The sequence below is a fragment of the Primulina huaijiensis genome, chromosome 1 (assembly GCF_012295235.1).
Source record: "Primulina huaijiensis isolate GDHJ02 chromosome 1, ASM1229523v2, whole genome shotgun sequence".
NCBI classification, from domain to species: Eukaryota; Viridiplantae; Streptophyta; class Magnoliopsida; order Lamiales; family Gesneriaceae; genus Primulina; species Primulina huaijiensis.
This window is the reverse complement of record NC_133306.1, coordinates 5261734-5272629: the sequence shown is the minus strand read 5'-3', so window position 1 is coordinate 5272629 and position 10896 is coordinate 5261734. Positions and strand designations below refer to the sequence as shown.

At 36.0% G+C, this 10896-nt stretch overlaps 2 protein-coding genes across 2 annotated transcripts; one reads left to right on the top strand and one right to left on the bottom strand.

The window, feature by feature from the left end:
• Positions 1-3653: 3653 nt before the first annotated feature.
• Positions 3654-7698, bottom strand: LOC140973468 (uncharacterized). The gene is made up of 4 exons (XM_073436326.1): positions 6417-7698; positions 5174-5494; positions 4296-4591; positions 3654-4190 (listed from the first exon to the last, which is right to left on the bottom strand). Exons 1-4 carry the CDS (start codon positions 7696-7698, stop codon positions 3654-3656), a joined length of 2436 nt encoding a protein of 811 aa, XP_073292427.1.
• Positions 7699-8751: 1053 nt separating this feature from the next.
• LOC140973401 (protein LIGHT-DEPENDENT SHORT HYPOCOTYLS 10-like) lies at positions 8752-9276 on the top strand. The gene has a single exon (XM_073436195.1). The coding sequence runs from the start codon at positions 8752-8754 to the stop codon at positions 9274-9276; it is 525 nt and encodes a 174-aa protein (XP_073292296.1).
• The last annotated feature ends 1620 nt before the right edge of the window (positions 9277-10896 follow it).

Below are 10896 nucleotides of genomic sequence, written 5' to 3'. Positions count from 1 at the left end.
TACAACCGTCGCTAAATATAGCGACAGAATATAAACTGTCGCTAAATGTAGCGACGATTTGAAGCAAAACGTCGCTAATATAAAAACTAGCGACAGGTTTTTAAACCGTCGTTAAATTTAGCGACGGCTTTAGCAAAACAGTCGCTAAATGCAACGGTTTTACTGAAACATTATTGTTTGTCCAAAAAACACGCTAATCGACAACGGTTTTCTAAAACCCTTGACGTATGTCCTAAAAAACACGCTAATAGACAACGGTTTAAAACCGTTGTCGTAACCCATATACGACAACGGTTTTAACAAAAACCATTGCTTTAGCAATCAAAAAACACGTCCATAGACAACGGTTTGTTAAAACCGTTGTCGTTGACCCATAAAGACAACGGTTTTTAAAAAACCGTTGTCTTTTGACAAAGAAAAATTCAGAAAGACAACGATTTTAAGGAAAACTGTTGTTAAAAGGAAAAAAGATAACGGTTTCTGATAAAACCGTTGTCTTTTGAGTGTGATTGTATATTGAATTTCTTGTAGTGACCGATTAGGTGGGGTAGCCACTTTTTCCCCATAAAACAACGTGCTAAATGCTAGAACTATTTTCATTAGCACAAAAATTTTCGTGAGACGGTCTCACGAGTCAATTTTTATGAGACTGATATCTTTATATTTGAGCTACCTATAAAAAAATATTATTTTTTATGCAAAAAATGTTATTTATTATTGTAAATATTGGCAAACTTGACGCGTCTCACAGATAAAAATATGTGATACCATCTCACAACAAACTTAATAATTCATTAGTTTTCGAATCACCCCTTGGACGATAATTTCGTAACATTATTTTGAAGGAATTAAATGCCTGGCATGACAAATAAATAAATACTAGAAAGTAAAAATTATTGAATATCGATAAAAACTTAATCTAATATTAAAATCAACTGCTAAAACGTACATCAATTATGAGAAGCCTAATACATCATTGACCAACGTGTTCACTTATAACTGGTTACATTATGTACAAGGTTTCAGAATGAAATAAATTTGAATTCGATTATTTGATCACTTTGTGTCTGAATAATATAATACACAAGGCTATTCTCAGATATAATTAACCAAAACCGAGGGTCTGTACATACAGTGTATGATCGTATGAGTGTAACTGTGTAAACTTTAATGATAAGGGCGGATGTGACAAAATTATCAGCTACACTTAATGTTCCAAATCATGCTACACTTTGTTCAAACAAGCTCCGTTTACAAAAATTATTAAAATTAAACGCACTAAACATAATTTATGAACAAAATACAATTGATCATTGATAAAACCTTCGATTAATCTAATTTTTTGAAAAGAATCGACAATAAATTGTACATCAAGCACAATAAAAGATTAAAATAATATGTGGATGATTTTTTTTTAATTTTTAAAAATAGATGATCAGATTTTTTTCAGTGATTTATTCTGTTTTCTTCATGCATGGTGTTTATGGATTTTACTTTTTAATATTTTTTGCAAACGAGACTTGTTTGAGCAAAATGTAACATGGTTTGGATAATCAAGTATTATAGAGGACTTCGTCCCAGGGTGTGTATCATGTGTCTTTCAAAAAACAGTTATGGGTCGGGTCTCGGGTCTTAGTGGACTTGACTCATATTTAATCTATTGTCATCTCTTATTGCACTGACACTAGTAAGAGTTGTGGATTCAAACTCGTGATTCATCAAAGTTGCGAATGAGAAATAATATTTCAGCTAGGATGTTTTGAATTTTATTTATATATTTTGAATAAAAATTCAATAATAAGAATGAATAAATCAAATATTCAAATCTTTTAAAATTATATGTTTATAGCCTAACCACAAAATTAAACTCTGATTACAGTTGTGAAATCGTTTTAGTAGGCATACATATATGCGTTTAATTAATAAATTAATTAAATAACCACATATTCAAAGACTAAGTAATGCCAATTGATAGTGTATTGTACCTGGTGTATTTAATAAAGACAAGTTGCAATGAACAGTCCATCGATACATATAGTGTTATCTTTACGACATTGTTCTAAGATTTATTCAACGACTGTGAATGAATACATGTATTGTTTCTTCTTGTTCAATGCACTGTATCACATTACAAAAATATTATGGTTCGTGTAGCCATTGAATCAACCATTGGAGTAACATGGAACTAACCCTATAATATTAGAGGAATATGGGCATCAAATAACCACCGATGATCGATTTTTTTTTAATCATAGTATTTTTTTAAAAATCATGACTATGTATACAGTGGCGGAGCCACAGTCCTTGGCTCGGGTGGCTCTAAATTTTTTCTAAAACTTTATATGTAAATTTTTATATAATTTTGGATAAATTTTATATTAGCCCGGGTAGATCGATTTAAAATATTAAAAAATTCTAGAGTTTAAAATTCTAGCCTAAGTAGAGTCGTATTTCTGGCTCCGCCACTGTATGTATAGATATTATCCATAATCTATAAAATTGATATAGAATATTATAAATGTTCAAATGATGAACACTATGTTGTTTGGGGTATTCAAATATGAGATGAAGGCAAGAAGAAAACAATGAAAATGGTTTTGTAGAGGCAAGTGTTGAACACTTTCTCCTTAAGAAGAATTTGCCCTCACAATGTGCTAGAGTTTGTGGCAATCTTCTCCCAAGATACAACTACAACACTTGAATAATGAGCACTCAAATATTCAAGTTCTATAACAAGGAAATGAAAGAACTCTCTTTTGTTGAAGAAAGGGAGAAGGAGATGCAAAAAGATGTAAATGTATGTTTTGATTTTGAATAATCATGTATTTAATGATTTTCATGTGAAAAGACATGATCTTTCATTCATATGGTGTCTCTTGACCATTGTAACTGACCACAATCATCAAACAATGCCAAGGAATTGAAAAAACATCAGAAAAACCCGAAGGGACACGAAAAAACGTGAAGGGGCGCGTCCAGGCGCCCCTGTGTGCCGAGAGCGCTCGGCAGCGCGGATCCGTGCGCATGTGCGCGCATGCCAGCTGATCCGCGCGCATGTGCGCGCCTGCTACAGTAATTTTTTTTTCCCGATTTTCGTCCCTTACATGTTCTGACTACTCGTTTGAGTTTCTTTCAACATTTGATGAACTCGTTTCGAGTTTAATTCAGACCCACCGAACTTAATATTCGTTCATTAAGCTTCGTTTTTCTTTTCGAATTTTTCCAATCAAACACATTGATTAATTTACTTAATTTTCATTCATTAAGCATCAAAATTTTCCAACAATCCCCCACATGAATGAAATTAATGCATGAATGCTCCTGATGCATAAGAGAGAGTATACAATCGGATTTACTATGCCACGAAGTGAACGTGATGTCTTGAACTTCTTGGTTGTTCATGTAAACCCAGACAACTGTACCCACATGATAACCTTTCTTCCATTTCCATTTGTTTTATCGGTTGTGTCCGTTTTGGCCATGGAACACATCTTGGCTTCATACGTGTTTCATTGAGGTGGCCCGTCCTCACACGTACATAGATGATCTCCTTGTAAAAGGGTATCCTACTTACCCCGCATTTGCAAGCTACGGAATCATTAAAAGTACAATACTTAACCTCACTACCGTTGTAGGCAACTTCACTCATCGTCTTAGGAAGGAGGAGTGATTCCTCTTCTCATAATGTAGTTTTCCCATTGAACCAAGATCTTGGGATCTCCAATCAACAAGGTTGGGTTGCCACTATGAAAACTTTCTTTGGTAGGTTTTAAACCCATTCCTCTTGACAGACAGTACATTTGATCTCTATTTAATGCTTTTGTAAGCGGATCCGCTAAGTTATCCTTTGATTTAATATAATCAACAGATATAACTCCATTAGAGATCAACTGTCGCACAGTATTATGTCTTCGACAAATATGTCGAGACTTGCCATTGTACATACTGTTTTGTGCCCTTGCAATTGCCGACTGATTGTCGCAATGTATCAAGATTGCTGGCACTGGACTTGTCCAACATGGAATGTCCTCTAGAAAGTTGCGAAGCCACTCAGCTTCTTCTGCAGCTCTATCTAGCGCTATGAACTCCGATTCCATAGTAGATCTAGCAATGCAAGTTTGTTTCGATGACCTCCAAGAGACTGCTCCTCCACCAATGGTAAATACATAGCCACTGGTGGATTTGGAATCCTTGTTGTCAGAAATCCAATTTGCATCACAGTATCCTTCAAGTACTGCAGGATACCTTGTGTAATTTAGTCCATATTCTGAGGTGTGCTTTAAATATCTAAGCACCCTTGTCAATTCCTTCCAGTGTGCATCACTAGGATTACTTGTAAACCGACTTAATTTGTTAACCGCACAAGCGATGTCAGGTCTAGTACAGTTAGTGATGTACATAAGACTTCCAATAATTCTGGAGTATTCCAGTTGGGAAACTGGTTCTCCACGATTCTTCGTCAAATTGACATTTACGTCTAAAGGCGTTTTTACTGGGGTAGAGTCATAAACGTTAAACCTCTTCAACACTGTTTCTACATAATGAGACTGAGATGGGATTATTGATTCTGGAGTTCTAAAGATTTTAATCCCTAGAATTACATCAGCAATACCCATATCTTTCATATCAAAATTTTTTGTCAACATTTTCTTTGTACCCTTAATCAACTCTTGGCTATTCCCCATTATTAGCATGTCATCCACATATAAACATACTATTACATAAGATTCTCGAGTGCCTTTAATGTAAACACATTTGTTACACTCATTAATCTTAAATCCATTTGACAATACTACCTTGTCAAATTTTTCGTGCCACTGCTTGGGCGCTTGTTTAAGTCCGTATAGTGATTTAATTAAACGACAGATTTTTCTTTCTTGTCCTTTAACTATGAAGCCTTCAGGTTGCTCCATATATATTTCTTCTTCAAGTTCACCATTTAAGAATGCCGTTTTGATATCCATTTGATGTATATCAAGTTTATGCAAAGCTGCAATAGCAATGAGCACACGAATGGATGTTATTCTTGAAACTGGTGAATACGTGTCGAAGAAATCATGACCTTCTCTTTGTATATAGCCTTTGGCCACAAGCCTGGCTTTGTATTTTTCAATACTTCCATCAACTCTCATTTTCTTTTTCAATATCCATTTGCATCCCAATGGCTTAGTACCTGGTGGAAGATCCACTAGTTCCCAAGTATGGTTTTGCAATATGGAATCCATTTCAGAGTTGATGGCTTCTTTCCAATAGGGAGCTTCAGGGCTAGCCAGAGCATCTTGTATGTCCTTTGGTTCATTCTCCAACATAAAAGTATGGAAGTCTGGACCAAAGGACTTTGAGATTCTAGCCCTTTTGCTTCTTCTTTGCTCTTGCTCCTTTGAAGAACTTTCCAATGGTGTAGCATTTTCATTTAGAGTTGGTTCATGTGTAGGTACTTGACCTGCATGTTCCGTCTCAAGTTTTCGTTTGCTAGAACCATTTTCTTTCCTTTCTTTACAAGGAAATATATTTTCAAAAAATACTGCATTTCTTGACTCAATTGTCATGCCCGTATTCATTTCTACATTTTCGGATTTGTGCACTATAAACCTATAGGCACTACTATTATGTGCATATCGGATGAATATGCAGTCTACCGTCTTTGGTCCAATTCGCTCTTGTTTAGGCTTTGGTATTTCAACCTTAGCTCGACACCCCCACACTTTAAGGTACTTGTAAGAAGGTTCGTGACCTTTCCACAATTCATAAGGTGACTTGTCATTTTTCTTGTGGGGTATCTTGTTCAGGATGTGATTAGCCGATAATATTGCTTCCCCCCACAAGTTTTGGGATAGTCCTCAACTTATTAACATAGCATTCATCATATCTTTCAGAGTTCGATTCTTTCTTTCGGCAATGTCATTCGATTGTGGTGAATAAGGAGCAGTCGTTTCATGAATTATGCCCACAGATGTGCAGAATTCATCAAACGGTGCTCCGTATTCGCCTCCTATATCGCTTCGAACCCTCTTTATTTGTTTGCCTAGTTGATTCTCAACTTCGGTCTTATAACATTTGAATGCTTCAAGAGCTTCATCTTTCGACCTCAAAAGATATACGTAACAGTATCTCATATGATTATCAATGAATGTCACGTAGTATCTTTTCCCTCCTCTAGTTTGTACAAACTTTAAATCACCAAGATCGGTGTGTATTAGTTCTAGAGGAGTTGTACATCTTTCAATCGAGTGGTAAGGCGCTTTGGTCATTTTTGCTTCAACACATATTTCGCATTTGTGTTGGATCGACGTTGTGTTTCGGTAATAATTCCAGTTTCATTAAACGTTGCAAGATATTAAAATTTACGTGTCCTAAACGAACATGCCATAAATGAGAACACTCAAACAAGTAAATAGAACTTTTGTCTTTATTACTTTCAACAACATTTTGGCGTATAGCCATTACATTCAACTTGAAAAGGTTCTCATCGAGATATCCTTTTCCAATAAAATGACCATTCTTGGTCAATACAACTTTGTTAGACTCAAATACTAGCCTAAACCCACGTTTGACCAACAGAGACCCCGACACGAGGTTCTTTCTTATGTCTGGTACATGAAGTGCATCAACAAGAGTTACTTCCAAACCCGATGTCATATTCAGTACCACATTTCCAGTGCCCACCACCTCAGATGTAGCGGAGTTCCCCATATATAGTTTTCTCTCGGTAGATGGAGTGTATGTGGAGAACAACTTCTTGTTGGAGCATATGTGTCGAGTTGCTCCGGTATCAACCCACCCCTCGTTGGGGTTTTCCACTAAATTTGCTTCCAAAATAACTGCAGATAAATCAAGTTCAGAAAAATCAAATGGTACCGACCTTTCTTGAACTACGTTGGCTTGAGGATTTCCCTTCTTTGGCTTCCTACAATCCTTAGCCATGTGATTCGGTTTTTCGCAGTTATAACAAGTGCCTTTGAACTTCTTCTTATTTGGTGGTTGTTGGCCTTGTTGTGGTTGCTTCTCAAAATTTCTCTTCTTCCCTTTGAAACTTGATTCAACAATGTTCACCCTTGCTGCCATTTTACTTGCCTTGGCCTCGGTTCTCTTGTTGTCCTCTTCTATCCTCAATCTCACAATGAGCTCCTCCAATCCCATCTCCTTTCTTTTGTACTTCAAGTAATTCTTGAAATCCTTCCACAACGGAGGGAGTTTCTCGATCAATGCAGCAACTTGGAAGGACTCGCTTAGACTCATTCCTTCCGCATGAATCTCGTGCAAGATAAGTTGTAGTTCTTGCACTTGACTCATTACGGATTTTGAGTCCACCATCTTGAAGTCCAAAAATCTCCCAACAATGAACTTCTTCAAGCCCGCATCCTCCGCCCTGTATTTCTTATCAAGCATATCCCAAAGTTCCTTGGCGGTCTTGACTTTACAATACACATTGTACAATGCATTGTCAAGTCCATTGAGGATGTAGTTCTTGCATAGAAAATCACTTTGGATCCATGCATCCAAAGCGGCCCTCATGTTGGTGTCTGTCTCGTTTTCAGCAACGGGGGGAGGATCCTCCTTCAAGAACCTTGACAAACTCATGGTTGTGAGATAGAAGAGCATCTTTTGTTGCCATCTTTTGAAATCTGCACCAGAAAACTTTTCTGGTTTCTCTCCTTGTGCAATGGTTGGATGTGGTGTTGTAGATGATGATGTCATTGAAAATCTTCTTGCAAATGATTAAAAATCCAAAATTCTTCTTAAGATTGTTGTTTGGGGTATTCAAATATGAGAGGAAGGCAAGAAGAAAACAATGAAAATGGTTTTGTAGAGGCAAGTATTGAACACTTTCTCCTTAAGAAGAGTTTGCCCTCACAATGTGCTAGAGTTTGTGGCAATTTTCTCCCAAGATACAACTACAACACTTGAATAATGAGCACTCAAATATTCAAGTTCTATCACAAGAAAATGAAGGACCTCTCTCTTGTTGAAGAAAGGAAAAAGGAGATGCAAAAAGATGTAAATGTATGTTTTGATTTTGAATAATCATGTATTTAATGATTTTCATGTGAAAAGACATGATCTTTCATTCATATGGTGTCCCTTGACCATTGTAACTGACCACAATCATCAAACAATGCCAAGGAATTGAAAAAACATCAGAAAAACCCGAAGGGACACGAAAAAACGTGAAGGGGCGCGTCCAGGCTCCCCTGTGCACGTGCTGCCGAGCGCTCCCGGCAGCGCTCGGCAGCGCCTGCCGAGAGCTTCTCGACAGGCGCGCGCATGTGCGCGCCTGCTACAGTAATTTTTTTTTTCCGATTTTCGTCCCTTACATGTTACGACTACTCGTTTGAGTTTCTTTCAACATTTGATGAACTCGTTTCGAGTTTAATTCAGAACCACCGAACTTAATATTAGTTCATTAAGCTTCGTTTTTCTTTTCGAATTTTTCCAATCAAACACATTGATTAATTTGCTTAATTTTCATTCATTAAGCATCAAAATTTTCCAACAAACTATTCTACTTAAATAATTATTTTAGTTAATTATAAAATAATTTATTATATATATGTAAAAGAATTAATTCATGCAGGTACAGTATGATAATGGATTACGAAGTATCCGCAGCGGCCTCAATATTTCATGTCTACTTAAACAAAGTGAGGCGTGATTGATCTCATCTCTCTACAGGCTTCACCGTACTCTTCCATCTTCAGGAATTTCTGTCCCCCAACACCCTTTCTTTTTCTCCAATTGCCGAAAATAAGCATGAATTCTTCTTCTGCAACAATCATCTCAAACGAATATCATGTTGGAACCTCCGAGGGCAGCGATATTCAGGGACCGCGGCGGCTCAGCCGCTATGAATCCCAAAAGAGACGAGACTGGAACTCTTTGGGGCAGTACTTGGAAACCCAGAAGCCTCCTCTCTCTTTATCTCAATGCAATTGTAACCATGTTATTAAATTCCTTCGATACTTAGATCAGTTCGGAAAGACCAAGGTTCATTTACAAGGTTGTGTGTTCTTTGGCCGGCCTGATCCGCCGGAGCCTTGCACCTGCCCGTTAAGGCAGGCTTGGGGCAGTCTCGATGCTTTGATCGGACGACTCAGGGCAGCTTACGAAAAGAACGGTGGATCACCGGAGAGAAACCCTTTCGGAAACGGGTCGATTCGGGCATATTTGCGCGAAGTGAAGGAGTGTCAAGCTCAGGCAAGAGGGATTGTGTTTAAAAATAAGAAGAGGACGAGTGTAAAACATCCGATATTCATGAATCTAAAGCCGCCAGCTTGAATCAAGTAAGCCCTTCTGCTGTGGAATAAATAAAATGGTATATTTCTCACTCGATTTTCATCGCCATATGATTAAATAATTAATCTTCAGTCCGTCTCAGCAAATATGTCAGAAAAATGTCAAATTGATATTGCTCATAGTTTAGCAGAAACCGATGTTGGGGACGCCGACAACATAAAATGCCCTAGATTCACTAACAAAAAAACCATAGTTTTGGTGTGCACCGAGTATAACATTTACTCATGAGAATTGCATACATATAGTGAAAAGACGACCGACAATTAATATATACCGGTAAAAAATACACACGTGTCGCATGTGTTATTATTATTTTTAATTTGACCAAATAATACTAAACAATTAACATGAAATTATTTTCAATTTAGAAGAGTTGTTCGATTTAAAAAAGAAGTTTTTTTATATTTTTTTCTATGTAAAATATAGAGTGACTTGAGAAGGTTTTTAGTGGAGTAAGAAGGGTAATTATGAAATTAAATATTTTGGTATCCTCTAAGATAGCTAATATGATGACCACATTTTTAATATAATTAATAGTATGGATAATTCCTTATCAAATGGTTCGCACTCAACATTGTCTCTCTCAAACCATGCAAAAACGGTCGATTTAATTTTAATGAGTAAAATTCAAGAAAATCAGGAGTCAGTTAGATTTTGTACGCCACATAAATCTTCTTTCGGATCGTATCCTCCTCCGTGTGTGCACAATATCAATATCCATATATACACTACTAATTTTTAGATATTTCCCGGTTTTAATTGCTTAATATATATGTACAACCTAGGAATTACTTTAATCAATTGGACTTGTCGCCAAGGCATATTTGTGAAGATGTTTGATTTTTTGACTGGTTCTCTAGTTGATCATACAATATTTACTTAAACTGATCAGGGCATATGATACTAAAAAAAATAAAGACTATTGAACTACACATGTAATGAATAATTAAAAAGACGAGAATTTTGATATAAAGATTTATTAGGTTGGAATATAAGCATAATTAATGTATTCATGTAACATTTCCTAGTATTTTATGATATTCGTGTAACCATCTCTTGAAATGTTGTGATGTATGTCTTTATCCCACTACACATGTATGTATTTTATTAATTACTATGTATATTTCCTTCACCCCAAATACATAGACTTCATTTTTTTGTCTCAAATATAGTATAGTTTCTATATTTAGAATAATTTCTTCTTGGTTTTTGCTAATATATCATCATCGACTCTTTTGAAAATAAAAATGCAACCATTTATTGAATAAGTTAACTAATCATAAAATATGAAGCTTGTTTGTACCTCAAATCTTTTTAAAGAATGCAACAATTTGGAGCCTAATTTCTGTAGCTCTCCCTATATGGCAATATAAATTATGGCTTTCAGCAATCATCGTCCTGACAATTTTCTTATCTTATAATTCATAAAATTTGAACATGTTAGTTTGATTCTAGTTAAAGAATCGAGCTCATATCGTTGTACCAAAATCTTCAATTGATGATAAAGCTGCAATTAATTTTTTTTAAAACCTTAAAACCACCCAAGAAACATATTTTGATGACTCTCACAAAATGGGCAATTTACTACTCTCCTTCATTGAC

What these genes read in the sequence shown, in the direction of transcription:
- LOC140973468 (XM_073436326.1), bottom strand. Translation starts at nt 7,698, where the DNA reads ATGACATCATCATCTACAACACCACATCCAACCATTGCACAAGGAGAG. An exon ending in ACGCCAAAATGTTGTTGAAA is followed by an intron (nt 5,495 to 6,416) that starts GTAATAAAGACA and finishes TTCCTTGTAAAG; the next exon opens with AAAGGAAAGAAAATGGTTCT. An exon ending in ACTAGTGGATCTTCCACCAG is followed by an intron (nt 4,592 to 5,173) that starts GTACTAAGCCAT and finishes ATGTAATTCTAG; the next exon opens with GGATTAAAATCTTTAGAACT.
- LOC140973401 (XM_073436195.1), top strand. Translation starts at nt 8,752, where the DNA reads ATGAATTCTTCTTCTGCAACAATCATCTCAAACGAATATCATGTTGGA.